Source organism: Mustela nivalis, assembly GCF_964662115.1.
Source record: "Mustela nivalis genome assembly, chromosome: 17".
NCBI classification, from domain to species: Eukaryota; Metazoa; Chordata; class Mammalia; order Carnivora; family Mustelidae; genus Mustela; species Mustela nivalis.
In genome coordinates, this window is record NC_139036.1 from 22,235,780 (window position 1) to 22,257,223 (window position 21,444).

At 53.5% G+C, this 21,444-nt stretch overlaps 1 protein-coding gene across 1 annotated transcript in view; it reads left to right on the forward strand.

The window, feature by feature from the left end:
* The first annotated feature begins 2,134 nt into the window (after positions 1-2,134).
* RAB11FIP4 (RAB11 family interacting protein 4) overlaps positions 2,135-21,444 on the forward strand; it is a 117,430-nt gene continuing 98,120 nt past the window's right edge. Inside the window, exon 1 of the mRNA XM_082707679.1 lies at positions 2,135-2,323. Coding sequence (XP_082563805.1) covers positions 2,165-2,323 — 159 coding nt within the window. The 5' untranslated portion in view covers positions 2,135-2,164. The remainder of the gene's footprint in view (positions 2,324-21,444) is intronic.

Consider the following 21,444-nt stretch of genomic DNA (forward strand, 5'->3'; position numbering starts at 1 on the left):
CAGAAATGTATTCTGTGACTGTTCCCGTGGCCAGAAGTCTGAAAATCAAGGGCCGCATTCGCTCTGAAGGCTCTAGGGAAGATTCTTTGCCTTCTCTCTTCAGCTTCTGGTAGCTGCCAGATTCTTTGGCTTACCACTGCATCACTGATCTCTGGTCCGTGTTATCACGTCGCCTTCTCTCTTGTTTGTGTCACATCTCCCTCTGCCTCTTTTTTTTTTTTTTAAGATTTTTAAAAATTATTCAGTTGAGAGAGTGAAAGAAGACACAACCTGAGCCAAAATCAAGAGCCACATGGCCAAGCAACTGAGCCATCCAGGTGCCCCGGCCTCTTTCTTATAGGATAGGTGTGACTGTGTTTAGAACCCAGCTCGATAACCCAGGATATATCTCCAGATCTTTAAATTAATCTTGGCTGCAAAGACTCTTTTTCCAGTAGGGGGATCATTTACAGGTCCTGGAGATGAGGCTGTGACTACCTGCAGGGGGTATTTTCCAGCCTACCACACCACAATTGCCCATTTCTTCCTCAGTTTATTCCGATGCGGACCTTAATTGTGTGTGTCGGCATGGTGTTAGGCATGGTGCTAGGAGCTGGGAGCTAGAAAATGGAGAAATGACACAGTCCCCGCCCTCAGGGACCTTTCATAGCCATTCCCAAGTGTTCTCTTGATAAGTAGCTGGAAAAGGAGACACAAGGATAGTCACAATAGCTAGCACCTACTACCTGGAGACTGACATTTACATAGATTAACCCACTTGACCCTCCCCACAGACTTATTCCCATCTGTAGGGTGTCTCCTCGGTATCTGTACAGAATGCTCTAGGAGCAGAGGGGTGAGGTAGTCAAGGTGAGGAAGGTGGTCAGGGAAGGCTTCCTGCAGGAGGTGCCATGCCACTTCCTGGGAATCTGGAAGGATGGGAGTGGGTCTGAGGAAGTGGCTGAGGGAGGAGGTAGGAGTGAGGAGTGCCCCAGGCAGAAGGAGGCAGGAGGGAACTGTGATGCTCTAGGACAGGTATGAGGAGAGACAGGAGAAGCTGAAGCCTGTTGAGGCTTCTCCCTAGAGAATGGGCTGGAACCCCCACAGCTCCTTCCATGGGTATTTCCCAGATGGGCCTACTGAGGCAGATGTTGGAAATCTCCTGGGGAGTCGGATCACCTGGAGAAAGAGGAAGAGAGGAGAGAGGCCCTGAGTCTTCTTGCTCACTGCTCCCTCAAAGGGGCCTCTTGCTGCCCTGGGGCAAGGCCCTCCACCTAAGGTTCCAGCTCTGGCATGCTAGTCTCTCTGGTGCCACAGGGGCCTGGCCTACTGAACAATGAGGCAGAGCGGAGAGAGGAGGCAGGCCAGATCCTGCAGGGCCCCCAGGTGGGGCTGGGGTCAGCAAGTCCTTCTCCAGCAGCGACCTGACTCCAGAAGCGCTGTTAGGGACAGCTGTGTGGTTCAAAGCCTGGAGAGGCAGCACACCGGTTAGGAGGATGGAGTAGTCGAGGTGCACCCTGGTCTGGTCTGGGTATCAGTCCTAGCCCTGCCTCTCACACGCTGTGTGGCCTAGGGTAAGTAGTTCAACCTCTCTGGGTTCATCCGCTTCCTCCAGGATGAATGTAACTAACAACTGGATGCTCCCGTAGGAAACACCAAACACCTCCAGAGCGCTCGGGCCCGCTAGGCACCCACCCGGGGCGCGAGGATGGGCGGGTGGGGGCGCAGAGGGCAGAGAAGAGAGACCGCGGGACCTGGGCCTCACCTCTGCATTCTTCCAGGAGGGCGGGGCCTTCGGGCACCGGGGAGTTACGGGGCATCGGGCCGCGCGCCCTCCTCCGGTTTTTGGGTACAGAGGGAAACCGAGTCGGCGGGGCAGAGGTGGCCTGCCCCAGGAAAGCGCGGCTCCTTTTGTCTGCAGCCTCCGCGCCGCGCCGCGCCGCGCCGCCGCCGCCGCCCCTCCCCGCCCGCCCGGAGCGCGGGGCTGCGGCGCTGCCGCCGCTGACACGGCTCGGCCGCCGGCGGGCGGAGGCTGCGCGTCGCAGAGGCGCGCGGGCGGGCGGGCGGCCCGGAGGGCGCGCGGCGGCGGCGGCGGCGGCGGCGGCGGCGATGGCGGCGGCGCGAGGGTGGCTGCGGCGGCCACGGCGGGCGGCGCGGCGCTTGGGCTAGCCGCGGGGCCGGCCGGATGGCGGGCGGCGCGGGCTGGGCGGGCGCCCCCGCGGCTCTGCTGCGCTCCGTGCGCCGCCTGCGCGAGGTGTTCGAGGTGTGCGGCCGCGACCCCGACGGCTTCCTGCGCGTGGAGCGCGTCGCGGCGCTGGGGCTGCGCTTCGGCCAAGGCGAGGAGGTAAGGGCGCCGCGCCGCGTCCCCGGGCCCCGCCAGCGTCCCTCCCCTCTGCGTGCCCAGGAAGGGCCCCGCCGGCGGCAGCCCCTAACCCCGCCCGAGCGGGTGCCCCGTCCTCCCGGCACCCCCGAATCCCTGGCCCCGGTGGGACCCCTGCTCTCCCCCACAGCTCAGGGTGGCCTCCCTGCCCACCTTCCCTCCCCCGCAGTGCGGGTCCTTCTGATGGGTGTGAGAACCCACCCCATGTTTGGGGAGGCAGGAGCTGTCAGAACCCGGCCTCCAGGCCGCCCCGGGTCTGGGGGAACGGAATTCCAGGACGCGGGGTGGGGGCTGGCGCGTGCGCCCCGCTGGGCCTCAGCCAGGGGATGGAGGGGCCAACTAGGGGCACCCAACCCGCACAGGGAAGGATGACGACCTGGTGACCCTCCTTCGGGCTGGGATGGGCAGGCCTGGCTGGCAGCTGGCGGTGTTCGCTGCTGCAGGCCCGCTGGAGCCAAGCTTGCAGAGTGTCTCCGTGGTAGGTCGCGTCTATCTGGGAAAAGCAAGAGTTCTGTCGGTTGTTAGCAGGGCAAGAATCAGAGGGTGGGTGTTGGCAGAAGGGGTGGGCAGAGGAATATGAATAAATGCGCCCATCAGCTAGTGTCTTCTTGTGCCATGGGCACCGGGACTGATGGCTCTGTCTGGGAGGCAGGGCAGGGCTCCCACCCTCCTGTCACTGCCCACTCTGACATGCTCGGGTTTTCTCCGGGGAACAGAAGCCCTGCCTAGTGAGTTTCCAAGGCCACTTACGGCCTCAGGCTCTGCATGGGGAGTATGGGGGCCCAGAGCATCATGCGGGCCACTGACTGGTATTCTGTTCCTGGAGCACCTCAGGCCTAGTCCACAGGAGAAGCCAGGATGAGGTTAGATCGGACCCATGCCTCTCTGTCACCCAGCGGAGGGGAGATGAGAGATAATCATCTGTCCATAGCCCCCTTCTATGGCCAGGGTTTGGGAGCAGTAGGTGAAAGACGATGAGGCAGGTATCAAGTTTGAGAACCAGGTACCCTGTCCCAGGCAGCTCAGTGCTGTGGTTCCTGTTGGAGCCCACATTTCCTGCATCCGTCGTGATCCTTCCCCTTCCCCGAAGGCAAACCCTCACAGCGGCGCCCTCTGAGGCCACCTGAGTCCCCAGCAGGCACCACCACCTTATCCCCGAGCTGGACCACTACTGTTGTTGGAAACTTCTCCCTCCTGCATTCTTAGAGCCAAACCCACTTGTCACAGAGTCATTACCATTTGGCATGGGGCCGCACATGGGTCTCTCTTCTATGGGGCAGCCTTTAAATACCTGAAAAGAGCTCTCCTGCCCCCTTCACTCCTTCCTATCCACTCCTTCCCATTTTTACTCCTCTGGGTTGAATCCCCCCTTTCCTGAAGCGCCAGCCATTTCCATATGACCAGCAGGGGCCAGATCTGAGGATTATGGCCCTGGAGCTGCCATCTACTAATTGTGTGACTCAGTTTTCCTAGTAATAGCACAGAGGGCTTGGGTCAGGAGAACTGCAGGACTGCTCCCATTCCAGCACCTAACACAACAGCAGGTGGTTCAAGGTGAGTCTGCCTTTTGCATGGTGGACCACACTTTCCATTCATATTGTCTTTCTGGCACCCATAGCCCCCAAGGATCTTTCTTAGAAACCTCTGCCACACCAGGATTCCCCTCAATCATGTAGAAGGGACACCGTTTCCTTCCTTTTATAGCATAATCTTATATTATTACAGAAGCGGTTTATATGCACAGTAGGAAATTAGAAATATGAGCAAGCAAACGTAAAAGTATTATGTTCCCATCTCCCAAGCAGCTCTGCTGTGACACCTTGGTCACATCCTTCCAGCCCTGCTTCTATGCCTGTATGTAGATTTGCCTCATAAAATGAGATCATGCTGTGCATACTGTTTTGTAACCTGATTTTTTTTTCCAGTAAATGATCAGCACTTTCTGCTTCAGTAAATTTTCATCTCATTTAACATGCAGACCTTCTTCACATTTCCCTGTTTGGCCCCCAAATGTCAATTTTTGCTGTTTTGTTTAAACCAGTTACCTCTCTCTTGAGCTGTGCGATGCCTGAGTTGTTGGGACCCTTAGGCTTCTCCACTCTACTGCAATTCCTTTTCTAAAAAAGGAATTATCTTCTTAATAATTCTGAGTTGTTGAAGAGATCAGGCCTCTTGTCTGTGTCAGTGATTTCTTGAATTGAAACCTGCTACTTGGCTCTTATTCCTATTAAATTTCATCTTGTTCATTTCATCCCATTGAATTAGACAATAGAATTTAAATTCCTACCTCTGACACTCTCAAATGCTATGCTGCCTGCTGGTTGGAGAAGCAGGTGCTTTATGTCTGAGTCCGCAGGCTGATAGTAAACACAGGGCAGGACCACGGACAGGGCCTAGTAGGGGCCGTTCTACTCACCCTGTATTGTTGATTGAGACCCACAGACAAACATTTTGCTGCCTTACTGACTACAAGGGAGGAAAGTAATTTCTCCACAGGTAGGGATCCCTTCAAAATTCTATGTGCTTGAGCGGTTTCTATTTCATTTGTTCAAAAATTAGGTGGTGATTCCCCAACCTACTGGTGTTCGACGGTGGAAAACTGCTGTTTATTAGATATGGGGGTTCGGTGAACCTCTCAGAGTTGGTTACCCACATTTTACCAACTACCACCCAGAACACCAGGGATGCCAGAATCCTTTGCACACATCAAAATATACTAGGTTGTGAAGTATTAAAAAACAACAACCATATAAGTAAATGGTTGAATGAATGAATAAATAAATACTAGGTGACTTTCCCATATAAAAGAAATCATTTATATAGGTAATTCCCTATCAAGGAGGTAGAGCGTAAGTCCCCACCCTGTAAGTGAAGTGTCAGATGTTCAAGTGACCCCCTTCTAAAGAGCACAGTATGGAAAGGGGGGAGGAGTAACTTGCCAGCAGAGAAGCCTGAGAAGCACTACCTCAGCCACACAATCAAGGTCAACATCAACAGTGATAAGTTATGTAGACAGGGTGTACCCCTGATGTGATGTCATAAGTGGCACTTTACCTCTGTGGTCTTCCTTCCCAAACCCATAACCCCCATCTAGTCACGAGAAAAATGGCAGACAAACCCCAACTGAGGGATATTCTGCAAAACACCTTATCAGTATTCCTCAAATTTGTCAAGGTCATCAAAACCAAGGAAAGTCTGAGAAACTGTCACAGCCACACGGAGCCTAGGGAGACATAACTAAATATAATGCAAGTGGGATCCTGGAATAAGGGTAGGATATTAGATAAAAACTAAGGAAGTCTGAAAAAAGTACACACTTGAATTAGTAATGGTATTATGTATATAGAAGGTTGGCCTCTGGCATCCCCCTGATTTATTGGCTTAGGAATCATAGTAGAAAAGAGAAGAAAAGAAAATTGGATAAAAACATGAGTACCTGAAATTGAGACACAAAGGTTGACCTTTTAAAGAATGCAAAGATGAGGGGAAACACCACTGTTCAAATTCTGAAAGTCCCTAATATATGGGAGCAGGAAAATTATGACAAGTACGTGGAACTATGGTTCGAAACCATGTTGGCTTCTTTTTTTTTTTTTTAAGATTTTATTTATTTATTTGACAGACAGTGATCGATCACAAGTAGGCAGAAAGAGAGTGAGAGAGAGAGAGAGAGAGAGGAGGAAGCAGGCTCCCTGCTCAGCACAGAGCCCGATGCGGGGCTCCATCCCAGGACCCTGGGATCATGACCTGAGCCGAAGGCAGAGGCTTTAACCCACTGAGCCACCCAGGCACCCCCATGTTGGCTTCTTATGTCTTGCTTTTTTATCTTCCCTAACCTTTCTCGGCCTCTGTTTACTCATCCATAAAGTGGGGATGATAATAGTCCCCATTCCATTGGGTTATGGTGGAACTTGGACCAGCACCCATGGGATGTGCTTAGTCCGGGGTCTGTGGATAGGCACACGGTCAGGACTGCTGCTGCTCTTGTTATGACTGTCTTTGAAACACCAGCAGGCGCCTTTGCGAGGCTGTTCTGGGCCAGGGGTTCTCTGCGATTGAGGTCAAGGTCTGGGACTAGTCTGGGGTGCTCTCAGCGCGGCCTCCTTGTTTGCCTCGGATTGGCCAGCTCCTCTTGCAAACCGTCCAGCACTCTGAGGAGAGAGGACCTTGAAAGCAGCCAGAGACGGATACACTCCCTGCCATACATTCTTGTCCATTTTCCAGTTCAAAGACCCTCCTTCTTGCTAGAAAGATTGGAAGCAAAAGTAGTTGAGTGGCATCTCTGCCCCCTGTTAACACAGCACCAGCTCCTCTGAACCATGGGCTTGTCCTTCCTGCTGGGAATGGGGACCAGTGTCCAAAAGGGTGCTGTTCATTGTCTCAGCGGGGTAAGTCAGCTTTAGCCAACTAGGACTACTCTATAATTTCCCCCTTCTTTGCTGCTGCCCCAGCTATGGCCCGAAGCTACTGGGACATGGGGCTCCTCGTTCGTATTGGGCAGGAGATGAAATAAGTGTCCTGATGGGGCAGTCCCCCCACACTCACGACACCATGAGAGCCATGCTGGTGCTGCCTGGATCTCTGAGCTGGCAGAGGGGTTGGAGGGCTGGGGCAGGACAAGACTCCTCGGGAGCCAGCCCTGGGTGGGGTTCGGGGGACCCATCCCAGGTTTGTGGGCTGCTAGGGGCAGGGGGTTCCTGAACTAAAACTGAGTTCTGCCCAGGAGAGGGATTGACTGCTGGGGAAGAAGCAGCCCTGTCTGCCGTATCTGTGGCTGGAGCTTGGGAGGTAGGGAAGGGATAGGAAGAGAGGAGCCAGTTCAGGAAAGGTTCAGCCATTCTCGGAGGACAGTGGGAGATGCCGGGCAGCATGATCAGACATGTGCCTGAGAACAGAGGCTGGCTCTAGCAGAAGACTGTGACATATGGTCAGAGAGGAAGAGGAGGGTCTGGACTTGGGCAGGAGTGGCAGGCAGAGTCGGCAGAGGCCCCCCAGAATGATTCAAAGCTTTGAAGGGAATGATTCAAGGCTTTATTGGTGAATAGGCCCCCTTTATGTGCCTCACCCTAATGGGGACATGCTTCAGATGGCAGAGCCCACAGACCAGAAGGAAGGTCCTCTGAGCTTCGAAGAACAGGTGGGGCATCTGTGGCCCATGAGGAGGGTCTTTGAACTGGAAAATGGACAAGAATGTATGGCAGGGAGTGTATCCGTCTCTGGCTGCTTTCAAGGTCCTCTCTCCTCAGAGTGCTGGACGGTTTGCAAGAGGAGCTGGCCAATCCGAGGCAAACAAGGAGGCCGCGCTGAGAGCACCCCAGACTAGTCCCAGGGCAGAACAGGAGTGGGCCAGAGAGACCTTCTCTTTTCCTGTGCTTCTGCTCCTGCTGGGTGCTCCATAGAGAGTGTGGTCCCTCAGGCATGAGGGGCGAGTGCAAGGGACTGAGCTCTAGGAATGGGGGAAGGGGGACAAGCCCTAGCTGGGGTGCGGCACCCTCAGGCCTCTGACCTGCCGGCACCATTGTCTGGCATGTGAAGACAGCCCTGTGGGCTGGTCCCTCTCATCAGACACCCTTGAAGTGGCCGCGTCCACAGCATGCACCTCTGTGGGTTCGAGCTTCCTTCCCCAGATACTGGGTTCCAGAGAAGAAGAAAGCTCCAGGTAGCAGAGGACTTGCTTGTGGGCAGATGTGGTCGGGTGCCCAACAGGGGCTAGAATTGGGTCTCCCAAACAGCAAGCCGTGCCATCAGTGTAGTTCCAGCAGCTGGAGAGTCCGAGCTCCCTGTGGGTGCTGGGCCTTCACCTTGTGAAGTAGGACTTACCCCTTTCCACATGGTTCCCCGAATTACCAGCCTGGGCAGGCAGGATGGCGGTCAGACCTGGCCCCAACTCTGAGGTCCAGGAATGTTTCCCGGCTCCAGGGAGAGAACCAAAGAAGCAAAGAAGGAGAAAGGAGTGCAGGGTGTGGAAACAAGGCCCCAGGGAGCAGTGCTTCGCCTGTGGTCGAGGGTCCCCTCATGCCTCCCCGGGATGGTGGGGTGAGAGGGGGGCCCCGGGATCCTGGTGGGTAGGGGGGCAGATGGCTGAGAGATCCCTCCTCCTCCCCTGGCCCGGGGGAGAGGAGGTCCACTGCCCCCTGCACGGGTCTTGGAGGACAGTGCAGATTCGGGGCTGGTGACTGACGCTGTGCAACTTGGTACCAGCTGGAGTACCCGCGTTCCTGGGTCCATTTCACAGGCTTGGCAGGCGAAGTTCCTGCCAGACCCTGCAGTAAGTGTACAAAGGAAGGAGGATCCTCTTCCTCCTGCTCCCATGGGCCCTGTGGGCCCACCCTGCCAGCAGTGAGCTCCACCCCAGGCCCTGAGCCGTCCCACTGGCACAGAACGGGAGGCTGACAGCCAGCCCGGAATGACAGCTAGAGCTGGGCCAGTGGGGCTAAGGAGGGATGGGGGAAATGCCTGCTGACCTGGAAACAGAATGAGCGTCACGAGTGCGTTAACCGCTGTCTCCTCATACGCGCACGCCACATGCAGTTTGGGTGAAAGCCTTGAAATTTTTATAGCGTTGTCTTAATGGAAATACCTTTTGGATGTGGAGGTTGTCTTAATATATGTTTCCAGGATTTAAAAAAATTTTTTTCTCTCCATTAACATTTTGCGTGGCTACTCTATGCCAAAACTCTTCCAGGCTCTGGGAAACCAGGGTGGCCTGGAGCCAGAGAGACAGGCAAGGACGTAAAAATGGCCATCAGGTGGTGTGAGGCACAAGGAAGAAACAAAGTACGGAGACAAAACCGAAGGAGGATTTTTTTTTAAAGACTTATTTGAGAGAGAGAGAGAGAAAGAGCAAGTGAGCGAGAGAGAAAGAGCACGGTGTGAGGAGAGGTAGAGGGAGAGGGACAAGCGGGCTCCCCACTGAGCAGGGAAGCCGGAGGTGGAACTTGATCCCAGGACCCCAGGATCATGACCTGAGCCAAAGGCAGCCACTTAGCTGATGGAGCCACCCAGGCGCCACCCCAAAGGAAGATTTTTACCCCTAGAATGACTGCGGGATGCCTCTTCCGTCACACGGGGACATGGAGGTGGAACATAGCATGACGTGGGGGACCGGCTGCCCCCGCAGATGTCTGCAGGTGGCTGACCCACGCAGAGGCAGGAGCAGACCTGGGGGTTAGAGATGCGGCAGGCCGAAGGAGAGACGGGAGCCGGGCTGGGCGAGAGGTGCTGGAGGCACAGAGCAGGGCAGCAGCAGCAGGAGAGAAGCAGCTGGATTTGGAGACAAGAGCCCGCGCGGGAAGTAGGGTGTGAGAGACCGGGAGAATTTTGAGAATTTGCTGGCTGGGGAAGAAGAAAGCAGGAGGCAGGCTGGGTGAGGAGTCAGGAGATGTGCCTGGCCTGCCGGCGCCGGGCCAGATGAGTCCAAGAAATGCGCCTCAGGCTTGCTCCTGCTGGCCAGCCCCTGCCTCCCTGCCTTCCTCCCTCCCCTTCACCCCCCACGCCTTCTGTCCCACTGCCCACAGCAGAGACGTTTTCTGAGGGAAGAACCTGCTTCAGGTGTGGTTCAGCCCCCCTTTAGAGGACAGACACAGGCTGGGGCCCCAGGGCCGCTGCTGGGCTAGCTTGAACATCTTATCTTCCCATCTCACCATCTTCTATCCGGGAGGCCGACTGCTCATCGGCCCGCCGATCCATCTGAGGGCTCCTCCCTGCACAGGGTAGGAGCTGACCAGTGCCATAGCTCATTGCTTGAACGTGCTGTCGACATGACTGCCGGCCCCCTCCAGTGGACCCTGCCTGGAGACATCCCCTAATGAGACTTGGGGCTCTATGCTGTTCCCCCACCCCCTGCATCTTCTGATCCTTAGGGGCCCACCCCCAGAGACCACCACCCCACCACCCCTGGGGTCACTCAAGGGAGATGCCCAGCTTCCTCCAGAAGCAGGCAAATTGATTGCGCATCAGCCTCTGGTGGCTGCTATCCCCAGGAAGATCCCAATCTAAGTCCAGTACACACCCGGGCAGGGTAGACAAGTAAATAGAGGACTGATTTATACCAAAACAAAAACCAAAAGGGGGGGGGGGGCTTGGAGCGCACTCAGTGCCTGTGTGGCTAGAACAGCTCCTCCAAGAGTGGGTGCCTCACTGCCTCCCTAGGCAAGCCCGTTCTGTCCTGACAAGTCTCTGGCTGAGTCCTCTTTCACACAGTGAGTTGAGGTTTTTGTGTCCTGGAGCTCCAGTCTTTTGCTCATCCCTCCCTCTCCCCATCCATTGAACCGTCCACCTGCACCTTGGACAGGGCACCCACGTGCACATGCAGGCCGGGGACCTGCTCATCCAGCCATCCGAACAGCTGCCTTGCCATGGACCCATCCGCTCACCCGTTGGTCACACGGCCTTCCTTTTGTCCATCCATCTGTTCACCCACCCTTCCACCAGCCTCCGCTGCCTGTCCATTCACCGTCCAACCAGCATTTCCAAGTGTCCGCCACGCCAGGGCTGGGGACTGGCATTTTCAGGGAGTGACATGTGGCCGTATGGGGAAAAGGCTCAGCCAGGACAGGGAGGGTGAGGGCTGGGGCCAGCTGGTGACCTTATGGAGTTGTGGATGGGCAGCGACACCCTCCCGCTTCCGACCCGCTTTGGAGCTAGCTGGTTTTGATTTCTCACTTCCTGCATTGGGTACTGAGTCTGGAGAGGGCTGAGGCCTTACTGTAAGTTGCAAAAACCTAGGTTATTGCAAAGGTGCTTATGATGATGGATGGATCTGTCTCCTTATCTGTAAAAGGGGGGTCATATTCTGAGAACTGGAGATGAGGTGGAAAGACCAGCAGGGTGCCTCTTGGCATTCTTTCTCTACGCCATGACCCTTGTTGGCATCCCTCCTGCTCTCCATCCTAGCGTGCACCTCTGACCGCTTTCCTCTGCCTGGTACTTTTCCAGGCATGGGCCTCCCTGCCAGACGTTCTCCTGCAGCCACTAGTGACTTCTCTGTGGTTGGAAGGGAGGGGGAGATGATCTGTGCAGTCTGCCTTCTTAGCTCTCGTTCTCTCTCATTCTGGAATACAGCCCTAAGAACTGGAGAGGTGAAGGGAGTTGCCCAGGGTCCTACAGTAAGTGGAGGGGCCGGCACAGGAACCCAGGTCCGTCAGGCTCTCACACGGCCTCCTTAGCGCCTCCACATTCTTCCACGGTCAGGGTCCGGGAAGAACGACCCGACTGGAGTTTCAGAAATTTGACATTGGAGAAACCTCAAATCTAAGGCTTTGTCTGGCTTTCTAAATTGGGGGTGGCCTCAGTTCAGGGGCTGGAGCAGCACCTGGCCGGAGCCATAATTAGAAGCAGGTCTGTAATCTGCAGGGCGGCGGGGGCTGCTGTGGGGAGCCCCAAGTGGGCCCTGCAAGCTGGGCTGCCTTGGCTGTGATGGGAGGGCAGGTAGCAGCCAGAGCTGAGGTTTTAGGGCTGGCAAATCTCGCATCTCCACTGCTTCACGTGGGTTTCCTGCCGGGTGCCCCTCCTCCATCCTCTGCAGCCCACCAGGCTCATAGGGCAGGGGCCGGGGCCGGGCTCCCATCAGGACACCCACCTGTGCCCTGTCCCCATTCTCCAGGCTCCTTCATCTTCTCGGCCACCAAGGCCCTGTGGCCCCAGCCCGCCTTGACCTCCTTTTGCTCCCCGTGCATCCATGTCCCTTCAGCATCTCCATTCGGGCTGGGCCACTCTCACATTCGGTGAGGACGCAGACTTCGGGCGCTGGTCTACTTTCCAGCTGCGAGAATTAACGTTACCCAACCTCCCGCTGGCTCAGCCACACCCATAAGGCAGGGATGATATTATCGAGCTCTTAACCCCATGACACAGAGTAGATGTCGTAAGTATTCGTTCATATCACTGGATGTCAGGGGGGCATTCTCTGAGGGAAGTCAGGGCTCCCCTTACCACCCCAGGCAGCGCTGGAGACTCGTCCCGCAGGGCTTGCCTGTGAAGACAGGAGACTCACTCTGCCTGGGGACAGGAAAGCATCCCAGGGGTGACAGTGGGGTGAGTCCAGATGGGAAGGATGGCTGTGCCAGGAGAGACACCTGCTGGGTGGGACGGATGGCCAGAGGGAGAGGGACTGAGCTGCCAGGCAGTGGGGGCCAGGCGGGGCGGGAGGCGGGGGAGGAAATATTGAAGAGGAGGGCACAGAGGGATAAGGTAGCTCTGCTGTGTTTCAGACAAACCCGTCTGTGGTAGCCTGAGCCGAGGGAAAGGCGGCCAACATGGCAGCTACTGCCTCCGTGCAGGCGCGGGAAGGAAGGGGACGAGGAGATGGAGAGAAGGGGAGGGTCCGAGGGTGGCTCCCGGGCTGTCCCCTGGACTTCACGGTGCTGTGCTTGATGAACGGGAGAGAGCGTCATCTCACGTGTGTCCTGTGCCCTCCTTTTAGGTGGCTGGGGGATGGGGTCTAAGCGCAGCTCAAGGATGTTTGCACACCTGCACGGCTCACGTGGCCTGTGAGGCCTGCCCTCACCCTCAGGGGTCCCTCCTAGGACAGCTGCTGTTTATCTCAAAAACAAAAAGGCTCCAAATATTGTCCCCAACTTTATAGGACAAGAAGGGGTCACCAGCACCAAATTGTATTTTTTTTTACCTTACTGTTCACGTTGTGCCCTTGGCAGTGACCCAGATGTGGCTGTGACCCGTGTGTAGGAGCTGTTTGGCTCCTTTCCCTTTAATGCTATTTCCTGGGCCAGAGTCCCCAAGGGAACCATGTTGCCTGTCTGCTTAAGCCTGGCCCCAGGGTTGGTCCACCCACCAGCCACTTTCAGTGTTTCCACAGACTTACATCCACTCTGCACAGCTCGCTGAGCCTGGCCCCCCTGGAGAGGTACCTGGGCTGGCCAGCCATCCCCTGGCCCCCGAGCTGGTAGGGGAAGAGTGGAGCCCAAAGGGAGCTTTGCTTGCGGGTGATGCCCCAAGAGAGTAGGCGGTGGGGGGTGCCAGAGGGAAGAGTCCTGGGGCCTCCCCCTAAACTTGACACCTGCACCCCACACTGAGCTGGCCTCCCTCAGTAACACCAACTGTCCCCAGGGTCCCAGCCTGCCTGGACTCCGTTCCCAGCCTGGTGCCTGGCTGCCAGCGAGAGGACTGGCCTCTGCCGTGGGCTTCTCGAAACACGACTCTGAGTGGGTAGGGCCAGAAGACATCTGCTACCGTGTCCCAGACATGAGTGAGTGGGTGGAGTCAAGAGCCCATTTGCCCACTTGTCTGGGCAGAAGCATTTGGGCTCATGGTCCCCCTTTCCGGGGCCGTCCAATGGTCTGGTCATCAGTTTCTCCCTGTCTGTCCCCTTCCCTGCCCTCCCCAGCCTCGGATATGATTTGCCTGAGGGTGCCTACTTCTCCCTATCAACAACAACACTGAGTATTGTTTTAAATCCATTTCCACCGGTTTAATGGGTATGTAATATGTAATAGCATTTTCAAACTCGTATATGTGTTCATTTTTTATTGCTACGGAGAGTTTGCTGTTTGTCCATGTTGCTTTTGGTTCTTGGTCTTTCCTTCTGCATAAACTGTTGTGTCCATCTCAACGACAGTTTGATGTTGTTTAATCAAGAGGAACTTTTGTTTTGATCTTTATTTTTTTTTAAGATTTTATTTTTATTTGACAGAGATAGAGAGATCACAAGTAGGCAGAAAGACAGGTGGGGGCAGGGGGGGGAAGCAGACTCCCCGCTGAGCAGAGAGCCCAATGTGGGATTCGGTCCCAGGACCCTGAGATCATGACTCGAGCTGAAGGCAGAGGCTTAACCCACTGAGCCACCCAGGTGCCCTGCCCTGATCTTTATATTTTTTAATTGTTTTTTTTACATTTTTTCAGCACTGTTTGTCTATTTTTTTTTTCTTACCGTTGCTTTCCTTTTGTAATTTATTGACCACATTTTATTACTTGAAAATTTCCCTACATTTGAATATTTCTTTCTTCAATTATATACTATCTGCTTTCTTTCTAATGGTATTTGTCATTTTCTTAGTAGTGTAGGGGCCAAGGGCAGGCTGCCCCATGTAGGCCACTTTGGCGTGAAGATTATTTAGAGTTAAAAGACAATCAAAGCTCAGCAGATTCAGAAAAAGCTCTTTACTTCCCCCTGATCACCTAAAAAGAATTTGGATAGAGGATCTTGTCTCCCTATCGCCACAGTGAACTACATTATTATACAAACTGAGGATGGTAGACAGGGAGGAATCTGACAAGGCCTTTTTGATCAAAATCCTCACAGTCTCATTGTTTCTGAGTGGCCCAAACATTTACTCTTTATCATCTTCTTATGAGATTCTTTTCCTCCCTCTGAAGCCCCAGACCCTTACCCCTCTCTCCTCAGTTCAGGATGACTATACACCTCATTTTGCCTGACTGTGTTTGGAATTTCCATGTCTATGTGGGTTCCCCATAAGTACAAAATGAAATTTTATTTTCTCCTGTTAATCTGTCTCATGTCAATTTGATTTTTAGTCCAGCCAGAAGGATCTTGAAGGGCAGAGGAAATTCTTCCTCCCCCACAGTGTTAGGAACTTACTTCCCATCACTAGCAAGAATAAATGAGCTGCCTTCTTTCCAAACCTCCCAATTTGTACAAATATTTAACCCACTTGGGATTTTTATTTATTTATTTTTCTTAAGATTTTATTTATTTATCTGACAGAGATCACAAGTAGGCAGAGAGGCAGGCATAGAGAGAGGGAAAACAGTCTCCCTGCAGAGCAGAGAGCCCGATGCGGGGCTCCATCCCAGGACCCTGGGATCATGACCTGAACCAAAGGCAGAGGCTCTAACCCACTGAGCCACTCAGGCGCCCCAGGATTTTTTTTTTTTTTAATATTTTATTTATTTGAGAGAGCATGAGCAGGGGGAAGGGCAGAGGGAGAAGCAAACCCTGCTGAACAGGGAGCCCGGTGTGGGGCTGGATCCCAGGACCCTGAGATTATGACCTGAGCCGAAGCAGATGTGTAACAGACTGAGCCACCCAGGCACCCCCCCCCCACCCAACTTGGAATTTTTATGACGTTCATCCAACATTCAGTTCTATTAATATTTTAAATTTATTTCTAAACTAGAACTGATTTTGATTAGTTTATCCCTTCCTGGTTTTTCTTCTCACCTTTTATGTTCAAATGGAAAAGTTAAAGAATCTGATGAGCCCCCAGATAGACCCTTCCTAGATTCAGCAACTGGTTACATTTTGCTACATAGGCTTTTCCGTTGACTCTGTCAGTGATTATCTGTTTATCTGTAACTTATCTTCAGTGCTACTTTGTTTCACAGAAGCATTTTAAGTAAGTGATGACGGCTCTACCATTCCCCCAGAAACACTCAAGTGTCAGAACAAGGACAGTCTCCTCCCTAAGCAAGTGTCATGGTCCTGCCTAAGATCTATTATCAGTTCAACAGCATCATCTAAGACTCAGTCTGCATTCAAATCTCCTCATTTGTTCTCAAACTGTCGCTGCTTTCTCTTTTTGATCCAGGATCCAATCAGGGATCACATTTACATCTGCTTTGTCATGTACCTCTTTCATCTCCTTGAAATTAGAGCTATCTCTGATTTGGGGGGCGGGGCTTTCATAGTCTCCCCATATTCCTTGAAGTCCAAGCCAGTTGTCTTAGAGGCTGACCCATAATCTGATATGTCCAATTGTTTCCCTGCATTTTTGTCAAGGGGAGGTGACAGCGTGGACTTCTCAGAGCATCTAAGACACATGAAACCAGTTTGTCTCCTTATTGAGCTTAATCACTTGGTTAAGGCCATGCCTGCCTGATCCCTTCAGTATAATGTACCTTTCCCCCTTTATAATTAAGGAGCAATCTGGGGGATGGTGCTTGGAGATAGTGTAAATATTTGGTTCCCTGACTGCTTTTCACACGATGGCTTTAGCATCCTGCATAAATTACATTGCTAGTTACAAAATGGTGATTTTTTTCTGATTTTGTAGTTTCTTCTAGACATGGAATATCATTCAGTAAAGATCTTTTCTGAGTACCACTGCGGACTCATGGATTCTTTTCTTTCCAGTGTATTATAATCCATCACCACCATTCTTATTTTTGATGCTCAGAGAGATCTTTGTTTTGTTTTTGAATGCAACATCAAATTTGGATCAGCAGTTGGCATAAAATGTTTTTTTGGCATAAAGTATTTTAAAATCGAGACATCAATCATTGTTACATTTAAAAAATGCTCTCTGATATTCTTCACCATTTATGGACTTTTTAAGTGTAGGACACATTTTCAAGGTCTTTATTTGGTATTGCTTTAAATTTATTAAATTGGCCATCTTTACTATATATTTAATTCTCCCAATTGGAGGAAAATATTACTATAAAGATAAATGTCTTACAATGAGGCTAAATTAATGTTTAATGTTGAATGTGTCTTGTTCCTACCAAGGATGAAATACTTTTTCCCCATTGATTTTTTTTTTCCCAGCTGCATGTCATTGTACATAGAATGCAACTGATTTTTGTAAATTTATCTCATAACTCACCACTGGTATATACTCATTTATTACTTCTAATAATTTTCTGGTTGATTTCTTTGGATTTTCTAGGTAAGCAATCATGTCATCTTTAGAGCAATTATTTTAGTATGTCTTCTTTTCCTGTATTTATGACTCCAATTACTTGTGCTTCTTAGAGGGGAGTCACAAGCATTTCTAGAAACCGGTTGGGACGGGGTGGGCATGGGACGTTGCTCTAACTCAGGAGGGCTTCAGAGTGAGGCATGCTGGGCTGGTGACCCCGTGGCCCAGCCGCAAGTTAAGAAAAACAGGCCACTCTTGCTGCGGGAGGCAATCTAACTTACAGGAAAGGGCTGGCAGGAGGTCAGGCATCTTGGCTGTGGATCGGTGGGGGACTCCAGCCTTCAGAGGCAGGCAAGCTGGGGGAGATGCGGCAGAGCCCGGGGCTGGACAGGTTGAAGCTAACCGGCTGTCCGCAGAGCGGGCCAGGGGCCAGGGGTGGCTGGGAGCCCCGGCTGGCGCTGAGCTTGTTCCCTGTGTCCTCGCTCTGGTCTGGGACCAGTTGGTGGAGCCGGTGAGTATAAGGGTTGGTGGTGCTGGCAGAGGCAAGGGCCCACTATCCTTTTCTTACTGCTCTTTTAAATGGACTGACTGTCCATCACTGCCATTAAGTAGGATGTTAGTACTTGGGTTTTTGGTGTATAATCCTTAACATGTTAATAAAGACCACCCTCTCCCTGTCCTATTTTCCTTTCTCTGTTAAATGCATTCGTGATGTTTGCTCTTTTTCCAGTTGATGGAAAAAGATGGGCCAGGCCTGATCAGAAGCCCATCCCCAGAAGCTGGCCCCCAAGCTCCCTGGAGTGGGAGGGTGTAGTTCCCCAAAGGAAAGTCAAGGTACGCCTGTGGGGTGAGGGGCAAGTGACCCTGGGCAGTGAGAGATGACAGACCGCAGGGCAACCAGGCTCTTAGTGCACCCATATTCTCCATCCCCAGCCTGCCCAGCAGGAGCAGGATGGCGTTTGGTTCTGTGTTTCCCCGGGGGAAACAGACCATAAGGACAGCAGCTGGGTTCATGCACTGCTCTGCCCCCAGCACCCAGCCTGGCACATAGCAAGGGCGTAGCAAGTGTTACTTCAACATCTGAGTGAATGATTGTTAGTGCAAAGGGACCAGCCCAGACCCCAGACATTAGTTCCTACTGAGCCCCGTCCTGAAGTCTTCCCTTGGTACGCAAATCCCTCTCTGCCTCTGGGGGCTTCCTGATAAAGGTTTGGGGGCCGAGGTCTTTGTGGTCTAGGACTCAGGCTCTGGGGGCTGGATGAGTCAGAGGTCAAGACCCAGTGACTTGCTGGCTCTGTGACCTGGGCCAAGTCTCTGTACATCTTTGAGTCTCACCTGTGAAATGGGGACACGATAATGCCGATCTCCTTGACAGTGGACTGAGAGAATGAGGCAAAGCCCACGGCACGGTAAGCACTGGTGCACGCTAAGCCCTTTATGTGGGGGAGCTGTTTTTCTGAATCCTCTGTGGCTGAAGGGACATTTACAAGAGGATGTAGGGCACTGGTTATAGCCTGACACCTGTGCATCTGCTGCCCCACCCCACCCACCCTTGTGTGTGGTGGGGGCACTGGGTTGTCAATGATCATGACAATGGAGAAACATGTGAGCACAGCTCTGGGACGGGTACTGTGCTGGCCACGGCCACCAGGGATATAAGAGGGAACTGAAAAGGCGGTACCGCCCAGCAGGAGGGAACACAGACTCTTGGAGCTTGAATTCTGGCTCCTTCCCTTCCCTTCCCAGCAAGTCCTTACTCTCTGTGCCTCAGTGTCCCCAACTATAAAATGGGACCAGTAATAGAGACTCCTTTATCAGTTTGTGATGCATAGATGGCTTACTGCACGTACGCCTGGCTCACACTGACCACTCATGTCTCTGTCCCCTTGTCACATTATCTCGTTGTCACCATTGCTACTGGGTGTTATTCAACGAGATCTCAGCCTGGCCAGGGAGCCAGCGAGGACCCCTCACAGCCCTGGAGAGGTTGTGACCACCGTGATCAGAGTCTGCCCTGGCTTTGCACTCCCACTTCCCCTGCTGCTGGACTATTACCCCCATGGCTCCCCAAGCCCCTCTTACCAGCCTCAGAGGGCATATGCCAGACTCAAAGCTGAAAGCCTGCAGGCCTGATGTCCCTGGCTGTGTGACGCTACTGCCCATTCAATCAGGATTTCCCTCCCAGGTGTCATTATCAGACACTCCGGGGAAGCCTTTGAAAATGCAGGTGCCAGATGGTGGCCACCAGACTCAGCCCACCTGGGTTGGGAGTGTCCCCCATGCTTCTGCACCTGCAGGCTCCAGATCAGAATGCCAGCATCCTCTCCCTGTCCCCGTGCTCTGGAACCTTTTCTGCTAAAGGAGCCAGGAACTCTCCCTTCAAGGGCCCATGTGAGGGGAAGTGAGGTGCCTCGGGGGCTCCCAGAATGATGGTAGGACCCGTCCGAAATCAGCTCTCCTCCTTCCAGCCCAGGGCTCCAATCCACTTAGTTTGGGGGAGAGGTATACATTATTATTTCTTTTTTAGATGTTATTTATTTGACAGAGAGAGAGCATGCATGCTTGAGCAGGGGGAGGAGCAGAGGGAATCTTCCAAGCTGACTCCCCACTGAGCCCCACGCAGGGCTCGATCCCACAACCCATGAGATCATGACCTGAGCCGAAACCAGGAGTCAGACGCTTAACTGACCAATCCGCCCAGGGACCCCGAGAGGTGTATGTAATGAGCAAGGGTGCAAATCACGGGTGAGCCCTCCTGTTTCTGCTTTATTCTGCTCTGCTGCCCAGAAAAGAAATGTACCCCAGCAAAGAGCTCCATCAGAACAATGGCTTCAGCCTGCTGGCCCCAAGGAACTTTCCTGGTGCTCTGCATGGGGCCAGCTCCTGGGAATGTAGGGCCTCCCCAGAGGAGAAGAGATGGGTGCAGCAGCGAGGACGTGGGGTCCAGAAAGCCCAGATGTGGGCAGCCCCTTATGCCCATGATGCCCCCAGTGCCCAGGCTCAGGGCCCCAGCACTTCTCCTCCCCCTGGGAAAAGCTGCTTTGTTCCCGTAGGCATCCCACCAGCTTACCCCCCTCCCCAGGTGGGTGCAGGCGGCAGTGGGAGCTGAACCCCAAGAACCCCCTGGCCATGGGGATCAGGGCAAGTGGACCGAGGTCTCCTCCTTCTCTGGTGGTGGCCGCACATGTCACCTGCCCTCCTCTCTCCCAGATTCCATTTTGCTGGGGAAACAGCCCATTGAACATCCTGTGCAAAAAACAAGAAGCTGCCCGTGGCAGTGCCCAGAGCAGGGTTCCTACCCTGACTGAGGAATCCTGGCCCTGCAATGACCAGGGTAGGAGGTCAAACAAGTTTGGAAAGGTGCCTACATTGCCCTCATCTTAGTCCAGCAGAGGCTCTAGTTAAAAGTTTAGACCTGGGGCCAGCATGTCCCCAACTTCCTGACCTTAGAACCCCCTACTCATGGGGCACTTTGGTACTAAGAAGTACCTTCCTATGACCTTGTGCAAAGTCTCAGCCTCTCGAGGGTCCGTTTGCTTCCTTTGTGAGCCTGGGACCCCAGCCCCCATCCTGCCCACCTCACAGGGACAAGGGACGGAAAGAGCTGGGCCACATTAGTCCCTGCTGTCCTCACTGGCACAGCAACCAGTCCACCGTTGGTCCTCTTGGGGAGAGATAGGGGGTCATGGGCTCACAGTCTCATAGCTCTGAGGTCATGGAGTCTGGCTATGGACCTGAGCTTGACCTGAGCTGTCTTAACCATCACCTCTGAGATCCTTGTGGGATTTCTGCAAGGGGACCTCCTGGGAGGCAGGACATCACCCTTCCTCTGCACCCACCACAGGTGTCTGCCTGACCTCTTCCGGCAGCAGGAAGGGGGCCTGAGTCACACAGGAGAGTGGGACCGGCGGGATGTCATTGGAGAGGCCTGCTTGGCCTGGCGTGTGTTCAAATCCATCATCTTTGGTCCCCAGAGGAAATGGTATGAGGTGGGTAGGTTGCCAGGCCCATTTCACAGATGGAAACACTGAGGCTCAGAGAGTGTGGGGTTTGCCCATGGTCTCATGGTACATTTACGGTGAGGCTTTCTTCTCTCCCTCATTCAGGAATTCCCTAATGAGGTTTCCAAAGCTAGTGTTTCCTCTCACGAGCCACTGTCTGGAATTTCTGACTGGCATCGCTCTTTTTTGCTTTGTTTCGAGGAGCTAAACCTCAGCTCAGGGGAAGGCCCTGAGATAACGGAGTTAACTCCACTTTCCAGGTAATGGAGGCTGGTGGGAAGGCATTTCTGAGTTTAGTTGAAGTGTCTGGGGAGGGCAGCCTGGGGCTGAGGCCTGGCGTGGGGGTGGGGTGGTTAGAACCAGGAGTTGGGGCAGTTGGGAAGGGAGCGGCGGGACCACGGCCTGGGAGGGACCACTGGTGAGGGGCAGTGTTCCCAACTCCAGCAGGCCCACACTCTCTTCAGTAAGCAAATACTCCCATTTGATGTGAAATACTGGGCCCCACACTGACCAGAGCCCTCGAGGG